At 44.5% G+C, this 19,052-nt stretch overlaps 1 protein-coding gene across 1 annotated transcript in view; it reads left to right on the top strand.

Annotated features, from left to right (window-relative positions):
* Positions 1-19,052, top strand: part of KSR2 (kinase suppressor of ras 2) — a gene marked incomplete at its 3' end in the record, with an annotated part of 130,036 nt that overhangs the window by 85,330 nt on the left and 25,654 nt on the right. The window contains exons 13-14 of the mRNA XM_081966893.1: positions 2,858-2,906; positions 5,696-6,057. Of these exons, the coding sequence (XP_081823019.1) occupies positions 2,858-2,906; positions 5,696-6,057 (411 nt within the window). The remainder of the gene's footprint in view (positions 1-2,857; positions 2,907-5,695; positions 6,058-19,052) is intronic.

A 19,052-nucleotide genomic window follows, 5' to 3' on the forward strand; every position in this document is an offset into this window, starting at 1 on the left:
AGTCTATTCAATGCGATTCCTATTCTACCTCAGTCTACCTTATTCTTTCTACTCTACGTTACTCTACTCTATTTTGTATTCTACTCTACTCTTTCTAATCTACTCTATTTCTACTCTACTTTACTCTATTCTTATTCTACCTTATTTCTACTCTACTCTATTCTACTCTACTCTGGTTTTATTCTACTCTACTCCATTCTATCTATCTATCTATCTATCTATCTATCTATCTATCTATCTATCTATCTATCTATCTATCTATCATCTATCTATCTATCTATCTATCTATCTATCTATCTATCTATCTATCTATCTATCTATCTATCTATCTATCATCTATCTATCTATCTCTATAGAATCTATAGAATATATATAGGATACATATTCTATATCCTATATATTCTATATAAAATGCAGTGGCTCAGAGGACATGATGGCTCGGTGGTTAAGACGCTGAGCTTGTCGATCAGAAAGGTCGGCAGTTCGGCAGTTCGAACCCCTAGGGCCGCATAATGGAGTGAGTTCCCATGACTCGTCCCAGCTTCTGACAACCTGGCAGTTGGAAAGCAGGTAAAAAACTGCAAGTAGAAAAATAGGAACCGCCTTTGGTAGGAAGGTCACAGCGTTCCGTGCGCCTTTGGCGTTGAGTCATGCCGGCCACATGACCACGGAGGCGTCTTTGGACAGCGCTGGCTCTTCGGCTTTGAAATGGAGATGAGCACCACCCCCTAGAGTCGGGAACGACTAGCACATATGTGCTGTGTATGTGTACCTTTTACTCTCTTCTACATCTGGAGATGTTTAGTTTTTCTGCCTTTCTTACATCCTCCATCTAGCTTGACCTTTAAGCCCTACTGTAGATCTGCTTCCAGATGCTATTTTTTCTTGGCTTCATCCTTTACCTCATCCTACCATTCCCCCCCAACCCCCTCCCCAAAATACCCCCATCTAAGTTCTCTTGAAGTAAGATATGAAACGGGGCTATTTGGCAAACTTAGCTGGGAAAGAACCCAGTTCTTGATCCATTAATGCCCCCCACACCGGTTGAGATACCCGGTAGCCTCCCCCAGCCCCACTTCTCCCCCAGCTCTCCAAATCCACTTCTTGCAATGGGATCATTAGAAGGTGACCTCTCTCTTAAAGCTGAACCCGTCCTCCTGAAAGGCGAAGTAATTCGCTAGAGCCTGGGCTGTAGAAGATTAGCTGCCAATCAAAGAAACTTGTGTGAAAAATCGACTCAGTGGCACCAGATATTCCACGCTGGTTCAACTCTCATTCCCCTCGTAGGGAAAAAGAGCATTTGAGCACGCCTGCCAAAGAACCAGAACGAGAGTTGCTGTTTTGGCCAAAGGTCCAAGGGGAACATTCAGCTTTTTTTCATCTTAGACCAGTGTCAGCTGTGTTCAAATGTTCTTTCTCTCTCTCTCTCTTATTCTCTTTCTCTTATTCTTTCTCTTCTTCTCTCTCTCGTTCTCCCTCTCTCTCTGTCATTCTCATTCTCTTTCTTTCTCGTTCTCTGTCTCTCATTCTCTCTTTCTCTCTCATTCTCTCTGTCATTCTCTCTTTCTGTCTCTCATTCCCATTTTTTCTTTTTCTGTTTCATTCTCTTTTCTTTATCTCTCATTGTCTTTGCCATTTTCTCTGTCTCTCATTCTTGTTCTCTCTCTTTCTCATTCTCTCTTTCAGTCTCTGATTCCCATTCTTTTTTCTTTCTCTTTGTCATTCTCTCTCATTCTCATTCTTTGTCATTCTCTCTATCTGTCTCTCATTCCCATTCTCTCTCTTTCTGTCTCATTCACTTTCATTTTCTCTCTCCTTCTTTCTCTCCCTCTTTCTCCCTCATTCTTCTCTCTCTCCCCACCTCCGTTCTTGAAATGGCCCTTCCTTCAAACGAACTCCATTTCTCATACGACTGATGTTCTGCTCAACTCTCCACAAAGCATTTGTTCAAAAATAGATTCATTTGTTTTCATGTCGTTAACTATGTAGTGTAACTGACCAGGAAAAAAAAAAAAAAGCAAATTTCAGATCAGTACATGCCATTTTTCAGAAACCTAGTGGACGTTGGAGGTTGCTAATGATATATGCCAAAACTTGCATTCAGCCTGGCAATCCATCAAACTAACTCTCAAGAAATTAATATTTGATCTCTGAATCAATTGAGATTTTGAGTGGACTTCAGATGTGTTGTTGGGTGTTTGTTCAGCACAATTAACCGTATTCCAACATGCGTGATAATGCACCGTTATTTTCGCCTTTAAGAGGGTTTTTCCCCCCTTCATATCGCGAGCCGCTCTGGCAATAGCTCTTGGCCTGTTGAAAGGTGTCAGAGGAGAATAATCTTCTGGGTTCCTCGCGATGAAAACTGCAAACCATTTATCCCTTGGAAAGTTGCTATTCGGCTTCTGTCAATCAAGAGCTGAACTATGTCTACTGTGAAAACTGAGTGGGGGAGTCAGGTCAGAAAGTGGTGTGAGGCAATAAAACCTTTGGAATGGGTTCATACATCACACAGTTCGGTTAACCGTGGTTTAATGGATAGGTCATCCTTGGCTGACCATACTCCTGGGTTTGCAAAGCCCAGTGGGCTATTTTCAGGCAAAAGATTACGCCGAAACTTAACAAACTAAAAGAATAGCCTAGAGCAGGGGTGTCCAAACTTGGGAACTTTAAGACTTGTGGACTTCAACTCCTAGAATTCCCCAGCCAGCAAGTCTTAAAGTTCCCAAGTTTGGACACCCCTGGCCTAGAGTTATCATGTAAACCCATCCTGGAGTTGCAGATGATGATGGACCTGTTTTCTATCACTCGGGGCAATTGACGGTTTGTAATTTGTGGTCTTTCTTTTCCTCAAAAGCCGAGAAGGAAATCCAGTACTTCAAATTGAAGTGGAGCCAACCTCCGAGGTAAGGTCCATGCGACGAGTGGGGGTGAAACAGAATGAGCTTTGGGATGAGGGTCTCGGTGATCACCAGCAGTGGGTCGTGGGTTGTTTCATTTTCGGAGGAGGGGGGGGCTAATGGACTACGCTAACAACTTTTGATCTGTACTGCATTTAATCGTGGTTAAGTGTCACATCTAGCTGTCGTTGGCCTGGGGTTGGTGGACCAGCTCGCATGGCCACCAACTTCGTATTAAGCTTAAGACCCACCTATTCCAAGTAGCTGGCCTGGCTCAACTTTGATCTAACCATATCGCTCCTGACGGGTTTTTAATTGGGTATTTTAATTATATTTAATTATTTAGGGGTTTTTTAATCACTGTATTCTAATTGTTTTTTATTCATCAGCCGACCTCCTCCTTGTGTATGTCTCGGTATATGTCTCTGTTATATGTTTGTTTTGTCCACATATTTATTTCATATGTTTCATTGTACGCCGCCCCGAGTCCTTCGGGAGAGGGTGCGGCTAAGAAATAAATATTTATTATTATTTATTATTATTATTATGGGACCTGTTCTTGCTCACCCTGAAATCTCCATGCCCTGGATCCCACCTGATTGTAGAGAAGGATGCCAGGGTGCCAAGTAACATCCCCAACAAAAGAAAACTCCGAGGCTCGAGTTTCCCCAAAGTCCCACTTTTATTAGAGATGCCATGTTGGCACATCGGGGAAAACCCGACTCTGAAAGTTTCCAGGTTTTTCCCCCCACCCAAGTGAAAGTTCTCTGAGAAAGGAATGTTATTTGGACGATAGGTATCTCCCCCTCCCATTGTCCCACAGTAGAAAATGTGGCATGCCTGAAGGCCCACTGTAAAAGATGGCTCCCAGGCCTGACAAAGCAGCTCAAAGGAGGAGCTATGTCGTGTAGGTGACGTTGGAATGCACGGTCCTATTTCGACGCTTCTAAATTGCGTCTGAACGGGACAGTTGGAAATGACATCATTTGACCCCAGGTGTGTCTTTGCACGAATGTGTGGCTTTTAGGCCACAGGTGGAGGGGAACAATTGCAGAAGAGCCCATCAGTCACTAAGCCCAACTTCCCTTACTATTCATTTTATCTTCTCCACGCAGCTGACCATGTTATTTCCCCCCGAGTTATACATTGTCTGTCCTTGGGCAAATCAAACCAAAGTTTTCATTACCTTCCCGGACAACCTTGAAACTGATGGTTATAGAAAATACACTTTTGGCTGAAGTCAGCGATCAAAATGCTGTTGCTTGGTAGAAGGGTTGGTAGTTGGTCAAGTGTTGGTAGGAGAGGAATCCTAGCTTTCGACTTGTTGAGATGTCCTTCTAAGCCGGAAGATCATATAGAGAAGAGAACGTGAATTGGCCTATAGTTTCTTAAACCCCCCACCTCGCCCTGTGCCCATGATTCTGACTCTGGTTATAAATGAGCTGGCAGCATTTGGCTTGCAGGCCCTATGCTCCCCTCAGAAGCAGGCCATCTGAAATTCAGATCAAGAGTCATCTGGTCCTCTTGTAGCAGACTTCCAAGCCAAGGGAAAGTGGCTACCAGAATAAGAAAAAGGGACGATGGAAGAAGAAAGTGAAAAGGTTATAGCTAGTGACTCTGCTCACATTCTTTGGTTCCACTTGCTTTATTCCTGCCTATCAATGGTAGCAGAAGAAAAGGTATCTATTGGAGCTGATGATATTAGCCAGAAATCAGGAACCAAGGTTACTCAAAGGAATTCAGGTGTATGTAAAAAAGACATTGAGACTCTCTAGAAAAAGTGCAGAGAAGAGCAACAAAGAGGATGAGGGCACTGGAGGCTAAAACATACAAAGAACGGTTGCGGGAACTGGGTAGGTCTAGTTTAATGAAAAGAAGGACTAAGGGAGACATGATAGCAGTCTTCCAATATCTCAGGGGTTGCCACAAAGAAGAGGGAGTCAAGCTATTCTCCAAAGCACCTGAGGGCAGGAGAAGAAGCAATGGATGGAAACTAACCAAGGAGAGAAGCAGCCTACCGTATGTTTCAGAGTATAAGACACACTGGAGTATAAGACGCACCAAGGTTTTGAAGAGGCAAATTTTTAAAAAAGTAAATAGGTAGGTAGAGGAATAGAGAGAGACAAACAGAAAGAGATAGAAATACAGTAGATAGGCAGGGAGGGAGGGAGGGAGGGAGAGAGAGAGAGAGAGAGAGAGAGAGAGAGAGGGAGTAGGTAGGTAGGTAGAGGGAGAGAGAGAGAGAGAGAGAGAGAGAGAGAGAGAGAGAGAGAGAGAGAGAGAGAAATACATAGGTAGGGAGAGAGAGAGAGTAGGTAGGTAGGTAGATGTTTCCAGGTGTATTTATCCACGTGCTGGAGAAGGAAATCACTGACAATCTGCAGCACCTAAGACTTTGTTTCTGCTGGCACAGCACTTGATCATTCTCATTCTCATCAACCACTCTAACTAAAGAGCATTCCAAAAGGGGGGAAAAAGTTTTTGCACTCTGCAAACCTCCCCCAAACTGCCTGTTTTTCGTAAAAATGGGCCCATTTTTTTTTAAAAAAGGCATGAATAGCCTTGTGGGGGAGGGGGGGCTTGCAGGGTGCTACTGGGGAGGTGGGGTGCAAAAATGAGCAAAAAACAGCCCGTTTTTCGTGAAAACGGGCCCGTTTTTCATCAAAGAAATCTCCTGTGGGTGCAAAGGGACTCAAGACTGATGACGTGATTGACCCCTCCATCTCTCAGGCTCAGCCTGTTCATCTCCTGCAGGTGTGTTGCCTACATCAAGCCTTCTCTTCTCCTTTCCCCAGACCGAACAGGGAAACGATGAGGAATCCGAGGACGACTTTGAGGAGATGAACCTCTCCCTCCTCTCGGCTCGTAATTTCCCACGGAAAGCCAGCCAGACCAGCATCTTCCTGCAGGAGTGGGACATCCCCTTCGAGCAGCTGGAGATCGGCGAGCTGATCGGCAAGGGCCGCTTCGGGCAGGTGTTCCACGGCCGTTGGCACGGTGAGGTGGCCCTCCGCCTCATCGACATCGAGCGGGACAACGAGGACCAGCTGAAGGCCTTCAAGCGGGAAGTCATGGCTTACAGGCAAACGCGGCACGAGAACGTGGTGCTGTTTATGGGGGCCTGCATGAGCCCCCCCCACCTCGCCATCATCACCAGGTAAGGCGCCCACTTGGAGACCACCAAGACTTTGGACTTTTCCCCCGTGCGGGAACCCTTAACAAGTCAGTTCACCTGCAAGTGGGTCTGACTTCCCTGGCTGGTAGTAATTCACCGGAATCCCCTAAACCAGGTCATTGCAGAGGGATGAATGGACCGCGTCCATCTCACCAGGGACCCCAATTATGGATTAGACTCTTTAGGAGGAAAGGTTCAACTTTCTTTGGAACTGGTTCACCAGGACATATAGGTCACCTTTATGGAAAGCTGAGGCTAGCCTTACACTTGGCTTAGCGCGTGGCACGAGCCCAGCTTGTTGTCAGGTTTCCAAGTGATAGAAGACATTCAAAGAAGAAATGTGCAAAGTCCATCTTCGAAAACAAATTTCAAAGGAATAGAATAGAATAGAATAGAATAGAATAGATGGAATGGAGTGGAGTGGAATGGAATAGAATGCAAAGGAACAGAATAGAATAGAATGAGGAGGAGGAAGAGGAAGGATAGTAGAGTAGAGTAGGAATAGGAATTAGAATAGAATAGAATAGAATAGAATAGAATAGAATAGAATAGAATAGAATAGAATATATGGAGTGGAGTGGAATGGAATAGAATGCAAAGGAACAGAACAGAATAGAATAGGAGGAGGAGGAGGAAGGAGGAAGGAGAGTAGAGTAGGAATACGAATACGAATACGAATAGAATAGAATAGAATAGAATAGAATAATAGACTAGAAGAATAGAATAGAACAGAACAGAACAGAACAAGCACTTAGACCAGTGGTTCTCAACTTGTAGGTCGGGACCGCTTTGGGGGGTCGAACGACCCTTTCACAGGGGTCACCTAAGACCATCGGAAAGCACATATTTTCAAAAAAATATGGAAAACATAGAATAATTTTATGGTTGAGGGTCACCACAACATGAGGAACTATATTAAAGGGTCACGGCATTAGGAAGGTTGAGACCCACTGACTTAGATTTATATACCGCTTCACGGTGCTTTTATACCCCTCTCTAAAGGGTTCACAAAGTCAGCCTCTTTTCCCCGACAACCTGGGTCCTCTTTTTACCCACCTGGGCAGGATGGAAAGCCGAGTCCACTTTGATCCGGTGAGAACCGAACTGCCGAACTGCTGTCCGTTTTTAAGCCGAGGTCACAGTGACCAGCATCAGGGGAGGGGAGGAGGGAAGCAGGCCGTTCCCGTGGACGCCATCAGCCTTCACTGCCACCCTTTCCCAGAAAAAAAGCCCTTCTTTGTAAACCTTGCCATGCCCTTGCTGCCCAGCTGTCAAAAGAAGAAAAATGGGCAAAGCAGTCTTTTAAAGGAATCCACGAGGGGGTGGCAGCTTATTCTGCTTTTTCAGCTAAGTGGCCTCTTTGCACAGGTGTGCAAGATGCTTCTTCTTCCAAACCCCGGGCATCGTATCCGTATTTGCCACCTTGCAGGAGTTGGCAGCGTTCCCGGCTCTGAGCTCCTTTAGTTGTTAGCCTTCTTTTTTTTTCCTAAGGTCAACGCCAGTCATTATCCGACTGGCCCCAGAAGAACCCGGTGGATGATTATGGAGTTTTCTCATCTTCAGCCGGGAGTCGATCGCTGGCTTTGGGGCTTCCCGCCACCGACTTGTCTTCGTTTCATTTAAAATGCAAAGCAGCATCTTCCCCATCGGGCCTAACCGCTGGCTGATTTGCAAAGAATTGTTTATTTCAGATGCTCTGTTGGTGGAAAACACCCGAGCATTTAAAGGTCTCCGTTTAGCTTTCTTACTTTCCTAGAAGGCCACCGAAAGAACTGAGCTTTTTTTTTTTTTCCCCCCACCACATTTTTGAGTTAGCACCAATTCAGCCACTTTATGCAGGGACAAACTGAAGCAGATCTTAATCAAAGCAGCAATACTTGTATTGTTATGAGTTGCGAAGTTGTGTCTGACTCATTGTGGCCCCATGGACCATGTTCCTCCAGGCCTTCCTGTCCTCTACCATCCTCTGGAGTCCATTTAAGCTCCATCCAGCCACTTCTGCACCTTACAGCAGAATAGAATAGAATAGAATAGAATAGAATAGAATAGAATAGAATAGAATTAGAGCAGAATAGAAGAGGAGAATAGAAGAGAATTGGATAGAATTAGAGCAGAAGAGAAGAGAATTAGAGCAGACTAGAATAGAATAGAATAGAATTAGAGCAGAATAGTATAAGAGCAGAATGAAATAGAATAGAATGCTGAATGGAATGTAACAGAATGGAATTAGAATTAGAATAGATCAGAATAGAAAAGAAAAATAGGTTGACCCCCCTATTAAATAGCTTTAGAGAATAGGTTAACCCCCTTTCTTAACAGAATAACAGAGTTGGAAGGGATCTTGGAGGTCTTCTAGTCCAACCCCCCCGCTTACGCAGCAAACCCTACACCCCTTCAGACAAATGATTATCCAACATCTTCTTAAAAACTTCCAGTGTTGGAGCATTCACAACGTCTGGTGGCAAGTTGTTCCACTGATTAATTGTTCTCACTGTCAGAAAATTCCTCCTCAGTTCTAAGTTGCTTCTCTCCTTGATTAGTTTCCACCCATTGCTTCTTGTTCTGCCCTCGGGTGCTTTGGAGAATAGCTTGACTCCCTCTTCTTTGTGGCAGCCCCTGAGATATTGGAAGACCGCTATCATGTCACCCCCTAGTCCTTCTAGGAAACGAAACTCACAGTAGGCACAACCTACTGCAGTCGGGAGGCAGGATGTAGTTCCAGCAAGACACGTGGGCTGAATTTTTGGTTTTTAAGGCTTCGGCATTAGCAGAATTGCATCCTCTTTTTTAAAAAACTATTTTTTTTAAAAAAAAGTAGGATAGTCAGTCTGTGGCAAATACGTAAACGCTGGTCGTAAAAGTCTTCCCCTGTGGGCTTCGCTCAACAAATATCCTTCCCCTCGCAATGATTTTTCAGATGGGAAAACAAGGGCCTCTTCCTATTTCACAGAGCTTGTTAAACACCGCTCGCCTTGATGCGATGCGACGCTTTTCCCAAGGTGACGGGGGGGGGGTAGGGAACTCTGGGGTGGGATATGTATGGGAAATTCAGCAGAATGGCTTGCCTGGCTTCAATCTCCAGGGATTCGGAGCATGGATGCGTGACATTCCTCCTAATTAGTTTTCTGCTAGGGACAGATGCCATGCCATGCCTGGCTCAGCCCTCCGAAGGCTGCCAGAAACACCGGCAGGAAACTGCCAGCAGTTCTGATCCTGCCTTTCGTCCTGCTCCTTGCCGCGGCAGCTATTTCACATGGCAGGGTTTGTTTGTTTGTTTTTGGTGGGGGGGGGGGATGCATGTCAGCAGACAAAGTGCCCCCCTTTTGCTTTGAATTCAGATGGTCCTGAAAGTTGTTGGAAAGCTGAAGGAAAGATGGAGTGTCAGGGTTCTTTTTTTTTTTTTTTTTCAAAAAGTTTTATTGGTTTTTTTAAAAACATTTATGTGGAAAAGGGGTAGGTGGAATTACAAATTTTGGCAGTTGCAAATGTGGCAGACGCCCCCTCCCTCCAAACTCCTAGGTTACATCAAAATATCAAATCTTAATATATAATCATAAAAAGTCAGCATCTTAATTCTAGAAAAAATAATTTTCAATCAATTTATATAATTATAATATATAGTCTAGTTATAAATTCATATTTACTTTCGGTCTGTTTATAACATTGTGATTTCCTTATTTATTTTTGTGATCTGAGTTTTCTTGGTGTTGCCCCTTCACCCCCCGCTGGCAGAGCTCCGGCCCCTCCCGTGTCCTGTATGACCGTTGTAGTATCTTCTGTTTTTTCTAGGTTGGCTTTGTTTTTTTCCATAAAGGCCTGTGCCTCTATGGATGTATTAATTCTGATTCTTGTCTCCTCCCAGAATATTAGCATACCTTCAGGCATCAACCATCTAAACCACACCCCCTTCTGGTATAATTTATTCGCCAATTGCGTGTCAGGGTTCTAAATAGCATCCAAAATTAAATCGGAGTCCGAGGCAAAGGATCGCTCAAAGTCCCAATTGATGAAGAGAGACACGTTGGCACATCTGTGGAAACCCGAATCTGAAAACTTCCTGAGTTTTCCCCACCCGGTTGAAAATTCAAGATCTTGCCCCCCACGCCATCCCATGGTCCAATCTCCCACTGCCACGCTGGCAGCTTCCACCCATCCAGTTCCGGTCAGGTGCAGAGATGCAAAGAGAAAAGATGACCTTGGCTTTCTGGAAAGAATGTTGTTATGGCCACATAACAACTCCATACAATCCCCCCCCTGCCGTTTTCCTACAATAGAAAAGGCATAGTAGAATAATAGAAAGTGTGGCAGGCCAAAGATCCACAAGAAAAGATGGCTGCAGGGCTGACACGAAGAGCAAGAAGAAGGACGTGGACAAAAGGCGTAGGACCTAGATTAGCTAAGAGGGTGTTTCTGAACTGTGGGGTCCTTGGTGTTTTCTGAGCTTTCTTGCAGATGTTTCATTACCCAACTAGATAACATAATCAAGGTCACCTAGTTGGGGAATGAAACCCTGCAAGGAATGAAACTCTGCAATGAAACTCTCCAAGGAACCATGGACTTCAACTCCCAGAATTCCCCAGCCAGCCAAGAAACGTTGCTGAACTCAAGCTCCCCTGAAGGCTCCCGGGGGCAAAAAATGGCCCTACGAACAAACCGGAAGTCCGTTCCTGAACTTCCGGTTTGCCTGTAGGGCTGGTTTTTCGCGCTCCGGAGGGGGGCGGGGGAGGCTGTTTTTGCTCTCTCCAGGCTCCTAGAAAGCCTCTGGAGTCTTGGGGGGGGGGGGAAGCGTGCCAAAAGAGGGTAGGCATCACTGGTATAGGGCTTCCTCCCTGAGCAGGAGGTTGAATTAGAAGGCCTCCAAGGTCCCTTCCAACTGTTATTCTGTTAAGAGGTGGTCAACCTATTCTCCAAGGCACCTGAGGGTGGAACAAGAAGCAATGGGTGGAAACTAATCAAGGAGAGAAGCAACTTAGAACTAAGGAGGGATTTCCTGACAGTGAGAACAATGAATCCACAGCTTGCCTCCCGAAGTTGTGAATGCCCCAACACTGGAAGTCTTTAAGAATGGACAGCCACTTGACCAAAGATGGTATACGGTTTCCTGATTTGGGCAGGGGGGTTGGACTAGTAGACCTCCAGGGTCCCTTCCCACTCTGCTATTCTCTTAAAAGGGAACATCTCCCCACTTTCCAATCATTGCGAGCTCTGAACCCCAAACGTGTAAATAACCTTTCCCCGTCCTGCTAAGTCGTGCTGATTAAACAATCATAAAAGGAAACATGTTTCAATGTGGATCTCCTTAGATGAGACATGATCAAACATGATCATTTGCTAAACTGGCCCTCTGGCAGTGGTGGGAGCGGCTTTCAATCCTGTTTTTCAGGCTTTCCCTCGGATCCGTGTCATTAATGAGACTTCGCTTTGGAGAAAGAAAATTATTAGGCTCCAGCAGCTGGTCTCGGAAAGAGCAGCTTCATTAAGGAGTTGTTATTCCTGCACATCTTTACTAACTCACACTTAATTATGACTGTGCCAAAGAAATACCGAGAGCAAAAAAACCCCGTTTCTTCTAGGAAAGCTTTAAAAAAAATGTCGCTGGAGATGAAAGAGTTCTCTTCTATGTGCTTTCTACATTTTTTTTTTAAGTTTCCCCTTCATGGTCAGGAAAGCATGTTTTAATGACATGGAAATGTCCTTTATTTGATGCCATGCATTTGCTTTGCACAAAGCGGACAACTTTTGCGGCAGTCGATCAAGGGAAAGTCCTGAGTCCTTTGGTGAAAATGTGTTCCTGAGATGGGTGTCGGAATTGAAACCAACTCAGAACTGGCCGTTGCATGTTCGGGTATAATGAGAATGGCTTGAGGCCAATGCCCCTAGAGTAAAACTTGTTGTTGTGGCCGTCCAGCAGCCAGCAGAGCTGGCAGCAGATTCGGAGAGTGTGGAGGTTGGGGAGGAACCTGGGTCAGTCCTGGAGTCTGGAGAAGGCTTGGATGAGGGCTCTGTGTCGGAGGCAGAGATAGGGCCAGGGCCGTATGCCAGTTATCAGCTGCCTTCGGAGTCAGACATCAGTGAGGCAGAAGAACAGCTGGAGCCTGTTCCCAGTGTGCGCATAGACAGAGCTGCCAGCCGAAGGGAACAGCTAAGGAAGAGGGGTTGACTTGGGAGTAAGGCCACATGGTGGACGATGAATGGCCCCTCCCAGAGGAAATAAAAGAGGAGCGAAAGGGGAATGGAGTTTGCAGGAGACCATTAGTTTGCTTCATTGGTTCGTGACTCTCCGAGGCTCCTTGCCAAGTTCTGCAGAGATCGGCCTGGCAGCTCTCCAAGCCAGATAAGGTCTGTGACTGTAAATCCTCCCTTGAAAGACTTTTCTAGATGTGAATGAGCAGAATTCACAGTCAATTAATAAAAGGGGTATTTGTCGGGACAAGGAATTTGTTTCAGGCTCTTGGGAAGCCTCAGTCCTTTGGGGGGGGACCCTCAAATATTTGTTCACAAGGAAGCAAACTTTGACGTTTGGGTCAAAGGAACCAAACTTTAAAATTTAGCAAAGCTTTAATTGAGGCAACTCCTTCAGCTGTATTATAGGCTTCACTAGCTTACATAAGGCTTTAGTTAGTATTAACTCCATGTTGAAACAATATCAGGTGCTGTAGCTAACTCCAAGAAGAAAAAAGATCGGTTAACTCATTAGGTGCTGTCTAAGGTACTATTTCTACCTTCTCTTAGACGTTTTTTTGAGTTGGCTTTGATTATCTTATCAAGATATTAAACTGCTTAGTCTTGATTTTGTCACCTCTCAGACTTGACTGGACTTTAATATCCTCGACTGCGTATTTTGGGGACATTAGTCCCAGCTTATTCTGCAAATTTCAATTGCCCACTCTGGCTGTTTGTTTCACTTCTAGAGATCTAATGGAACGTATGAAAGCAATATTCTTTCTAACGGGGTTTACCAAAAAGAAGCAATTTAGTTAAATTAGAATTTTCTGCACTGCTATGCAATGAATTCCTGCCCTATTATCTCCTTTGTTCTCGGTGTCACCAGACATTTGAAAGGAAATGACTTTGGAAGTGATCCTTAGCTTTGCTTGGAAGCTGAACAAATACCTCTCCTCTTTTTTTTTCTTTTTTTTTGCAATTCCTTGCGTGCCGATTCTGCTGAGGCTGTGCTGGAAAGCTTTGCCCTGTTTTTTTTTTCCACCCCTATCCAGAAGTTTTAGGCTGAATTACCTCCATTTCTCTGGCCCTCTCCCGCTCGGCTCTTCCTTTCTTACATGTTCTCCCACGTTCTCCCTTTCATAGCGTTTGAAGTAATGAAGCCCATAGATCACATAATAAATAGCTATTGACTTCCTTCCGTGGTCAAATCACAATTGATCGACCTGTGGGAATACTGCTTTCCTCAGTCGATACGAAGCCCATAAAGGAGAATAAATCTTAATAGGGACTGACAAGGAGTGGGAAAAAGTCAATACACTTATTAACACGTACATTAAAGGAGCCCGTATCTGCCTCTGGAGAGGTGTCATCTTATTTTGACAGCTGGCAAGGCAATGCGGGAAGAGGGGAGAGAAGGAAAAGAAAGCGATTGTCCTAGAGTGGCCCCCAGATTTCGTTCCTCCTAAGCATTTTCAGGAAATTGGTGCTATATCCCATGTCCGGAAACAAAGGAAGTGGTAATAGCACTTATATACCGCTTCACAGTGCTTTACAGCCCTTTCTAAGTGATTTACAGAGTCAGCCTCTTGCCCCCAACAATCTGGGTCCTCATTTTATCCACCTTGGAAGCATGGAAGGCTGAGTCAACCTTGAGCCGGTCAGGATCGAACTGCTGACAGTGGGCAGAATTAGCCTGCAATACTGCATTCTAACCACTGCACCACCAAAGAAGGAAGGAAGGAAGGAAGGAAGGAAGGAAGGAAGGAAGGAAGGAAGGAAGGAAGGAAGGAAGGAAGAGCAATAGTGATAGCACTTAGACTTATATACCACTTCACGGTGCCTTCCAGCCCTCTTGAAGTGGTTTACACAATGGCGTTAGCTATTGATGATGTTAGCTAGTAGGGTAGTGAAACATGCTGGCTGGGGGTTTCTGGGAGTTGAAGTCCACACATCTTAACATTGTTGAGGTGGGTTGTTGAGTTCATTCATCTAAAGGTATCATGTCTACCTATAGTTGTATTCCATATCCATACCAGTGGTGGGTTTCAATTTATTTTACTACCAGTTCGCTGACGCAGAAGTCTCCGGGCAGGTGGGTGGAGCCTCCTGCCACTACCGGTTCACCCAATCTGGGGCGAACTGGCAGAAATCCACCGCTGATCCATACGCCCTGTCTACCTCTCAATTAGAAGAATCTGCTTCCTCAAAATCTGATTCGTAAATCACTGCCACAACCTGAAATAGCCTTGGAATCTGAAGACACATCTCATAAGGCTTCCTCCCGCCGATCAACCAATGGCCTGTGATTTTTGGCTAGTTCTCACCCTCAACCAAAAGGGGGTATTTCAGCAAGAGCCAGTTCCAAGTACTATCTTACTGGTGAATTCTTGTTTACTTAGAAGTATTTCACCCTACTGTCAAGTGCCAGAGAAATCAGGAGATGCAGGCAGTTCAAATGGGTATAAAGATGTAAGCTGTCTAAAAGAATCTGAACCACTAACAGTCAAGGGAAATGAGCGGGAGATAAGGAATTCATGGTGGGCTGGATTTAGACCTCTTGTAGGCGCGAAGGGACTCATGACTGATGATGCGCTTGACCTCCTCCCTTGGGCTCAGCCTGGTCATCTGCTACATCTACATTTCAGACCGTTTGAAATACCAGCAGTATGATAGTACTTGTAACCGTCTCTTGCTGAAATAACACCCCTTTGTTTGAGTCAAATACTTCTCAGTAAACAAAAATACATCAGATATGGAAAAGCTATATTTCTCTCTCTCTCTCTCTCTGCTATGGCTCATACAAAGTCGGTCGGGCTTGTTAGCTTGATTCATTTTCCCCGCTGCCTCCACCTTGTGTAAATAGACGGCATAATTCTTCCCCCCACCCTCACCGACCCCAGCCAAACAAGCAATTTGGGATTCTGCTCGCTCGGCTGAACGTTCCTCAAACTGATTGCAGTACCTTAAGAAGAGCAGGGAGGTTAGGAATGGCGCAAGTGGACAGCAATGCTACAATACAACCGTTCTCTCTCTCTCTTGCTCTCCTTCCCTCCCCACCGCGTATATTAAAAGGCTGTTGGCACAGTAGTGAACTCCTTACTTTTTCTAGTATCAGGGCTGTTAAAAAACGATGGGGCTTGCTTTGCAGCTTCACGTTTCAACATCTGTGTTGGAGTTCATGGCGTACATGCATAGGAATGAGTTTTTGCATGAGTTGGATAACGGGGAGGAAACTCAGGCTTAAATTTGGGGTCAGAAGAAAGAGGGCAGGTGGTCATAAGTTTAAACCAGTTTCCTCTCCCTCTTCCGTGAGCCTCTTGTTGAAGACAAGATGGCAGATTTTCTGTAAGAAGGCGATAGCCTAGTTAAGACTTCCTTGCCTGCAGCAAGTGGTCACCAAACATGGCAGCTTTAAGACTTGTGGACTTCAACTCCAGGAATTCCTCAGCCAATCTCCAAACATGGCAGCTTTAAGATTTGTGGACTTCAACTCCCAGAATTCCTCAGCCAGTCTCCAAACATGGCAGCTTTAAGACTTGTGGACTTCAACTCCAGGAATTCCTCAGCCAGTCTCCAAACATGGCAGCTTTAAGACTTGTGGACTTCAACTCCCAGAATTCCTCAGCCAGTCTCCAAACATGGCAGCTTTAAGACTTGTGGACTTCAACTCCAGGAATTCCTCAGCCAATCTCCAAACATGGCAGCTTTAAGACTTGTGGACTTCTACTCCCAGAATTCCTCACCTTTGCTTTAATTCTGGGAGTTAAAGTCGACAAGTCTCGAAGTTGCCAAGGTTGGAGATCCCTGGCCTAGAACCACAGAGTAAGCATCTTTCAAGTTCTTTGTAAGTACAGGTAGTCCTCTATTTATGACCAGTTGCTTAGCAATCCTTCAAAGTTACAATGGTCCCTCCCCCCCCAAAAGCATCTGCATTTTTCCCTTGGTCAATTTTACTTCCAGTTTCCAGAAAGAAAGAAAGAAAAAACCCTCCAGTCCATAGCGAACAATGGGTTCACTTCATAATTTTTTTAAATTTATTCATTTGTTAGTTTTGTCATGCATGTATAAGATAATAGATATAAGTGCATACAAGATTATGAATACATGAAATAGATATGAATAAATGGGCTTGTTAGGACAGGGACGGTAGGCACATTTGTGCACTTATGCATGCCCCTTAAGAATGGGGTGGGGTCAACAATAGACAGTCTTAAGGTTAAAGTTTTGGGGAAGAAATCACAGAGTCAAGTAGAGCATTCCAGGCGTTGACCACTCTGTTGCTGAAGTCGTATTTTCTACAATCGAGTTTGGAGCCATTTACCTTGAGTTTGTATCTATTGTTTCCCTGTGTATTGTGGCGGTTGAAGCTGAAGTAGTCATTGACAGGTAGGAGGACATTGTAGCAGATAATTTTATGTACTATGCTTAGGTCAGACCGAAGGCAGCACAGTTCCTGGTTGTCCAAGCCCAAAATTTCGAGCCTGGTGTCATAAGGGATTTTATTGTGAGCAGAGGAGTGGAGGACTCTTCTCGTGAAATACCTCTGGACTCCGTCGATTGTATTAAGTCCAAAATTTCAAATCTGGTGTCATACGGTATTCTGTTGCGAGCAGAGGAGTGTAGGACTCGCCTCGTGAAATTGTGAAATTGCGGCGTTGGCTTAACAGCGCCGCATTTGCTTTATGACTTTTGCACAAAAAAAGAGTAATCAAATCAGGCCAGTTACACGATGACTTGCTTTATAACCGTCACGACTTACAACCATAATTGCAAGGCTCATTTACAGTCATTAGTTGAGGACTACCTGTAACCGTGTTGTTTGACACTGTGAAAATCGGTGCAGATCAAGGTTTCATTTTCAACTATCCGTCCGGGGCCCACAGGGAGTCAAATCCTGGGCAAGATTTGACCTGGTACGAGTCAGTTGCCGCTGTAAGAGCATCTGTAAGGCTACCATAGCATTAATTTCCCATCATCACCTCCGCTGTTTACAGCTGTCTTTTAGTTAGTAAACATCTTGCCTTCTTGCCTTCGAAATCTAGCATGGATACCCAGGGATCCAAGAGGGAAACCAAATTAGGCACGCCGTGTTTCAGAGACCGGCAAAGCGAGGGGAAAACAGAACTGCTTTCGCATTCCTCGTACGGGAAGGATTAGCCTTTTGACAAAGGCAGGTGCTCCTTTAATTGGCCGATTTAATGGTGCCGAGACCTTGTTGGAGGTGCTCGACTCACACAGCAAGTTCAGTCGAGTTGCCAGCTTCTCTCTCTCTCTCTTTCTCTCTCTTAACATTTGCAAATTTGTTTTTGTTTTTTTCTGAACGGTGAAGAGGTGCCTGTATCAATGGTTTGGATTCTGAAGGGCCTCCTCCTTCTCCTCCTCCGAGGCGGTGTGTATATCAAAAGGCGTTTGCATTTCTTTCACTCGGGAAAAAAAAAAATACAGCTCTTAACCACCTCGGTTGGAAGTGCGTCAGGTCGATAACACCTTTGGAAAGGGGGGAATAAAAGAAAAGCCAGCAATTTTCAGCAAGGGAGCGCGGAAACATTACCGCGATCCTTGACTCATTGAGGTCTTTTCTTTGATAACTCGCCGAGCTTGAAGGAAGTTTTCAAAAGGAAACAACCCACCAAACAGAAACCCGTGAAAAGATCAGGCAGGTGGCTTCTTAATAGGCCCAGGTGTTGCAAGGTAGCAGAGGCACAAAATCTCGAGTACTTACATATGAAAAGCTCCCACGTCTTCATCAGAGAGGCTCTGCGTCTCTCAAATCTTTGCTCTCCGGCTTTTCTTCCTCGTCTGACTGATGGAGACCACTTGGCAAGGTGCTTCGGAAAGATCTGTGCCTCTCTCTTTTTTTTCTCTCTTAGACAAACTTTTTCCTCCTCCCCTCCTCCATAAAAACTACCTTCTTTCTACATTGATTTTGTACTGAACTTACTTGGGGATGCAACTCTTGTTCGGTAATAAAGGCGATTGCCCCAGGATCGAGCCTTTGAAAAGATACCCAAAGGCGCTAGTTAAAAAGTGGGCGTGCTGCGTTTCTCTTCTTGAAGATGTTTTGCTTCTCATCCAAGAAGAATAGAATAGAAATAGGAAAGAATAGAATGGAATGGAATGGAATAGGATAGACTAGAACAGACTAGAATAGATTAAGGAATAGAATAGAACAGATTAAGGAATAGAAGAATAGACTAGAATAGACTAGAATAGACTAGAATAGACTAGAATAGACTAGAATAGACTAGAATAGAATGGAATGGAATAGAATTCTTTATTGGCCAAGTGTGATTGGACACACAAGGAATTTGTCTCTGGTGCATAGGCTCTCAGTGTACATAAAAAGACAAGATACATTCATCAAGAATTATAAGGTGCAACACTTAATGATAGTCGTAGGGTACAAATAAGCAATCAGGAAACAATCAATAGTATGAATAGAATAGAATAGAATAGAATAGAATAGAATAGAATAGAATAGAATAGAATTCTTTATTGGCCAAGTGGAATTGGACACACAAGGAATTTGTCTTTGGTGCATAAGCTCTCGCTGTACATAAAAAAGACTCAAGATACATTCATTACGAATCATAAGATACAACACTTAATGATACTCATAGTATATGAATAAGCAATCAAATCATTGATGGAAACAATCAATATAAACCGTAAGGATACAAGTAACAAAGTTACAGTCATGCACCCATAAGTGGGAGGAGATGGGTGGTGGAAATGATGAGAAGACTAAGAGTAATAATCATGCAGCCTTAGGGAATAGTTTGACAGTGCTGAGGGAATTAATAACTAAACCG

This window comes from Natrix helvetica (genome assembly GCF_964273705.1).
Source record: "Natrix helvetica genome assembly, chromosome: 14".
NCBI classification, from domain to species: Eukaryota; Metazoa; Chordata; class Lepidosauria; order Squamata; family Natricidae; genus Natrix; species Natrix helvetica.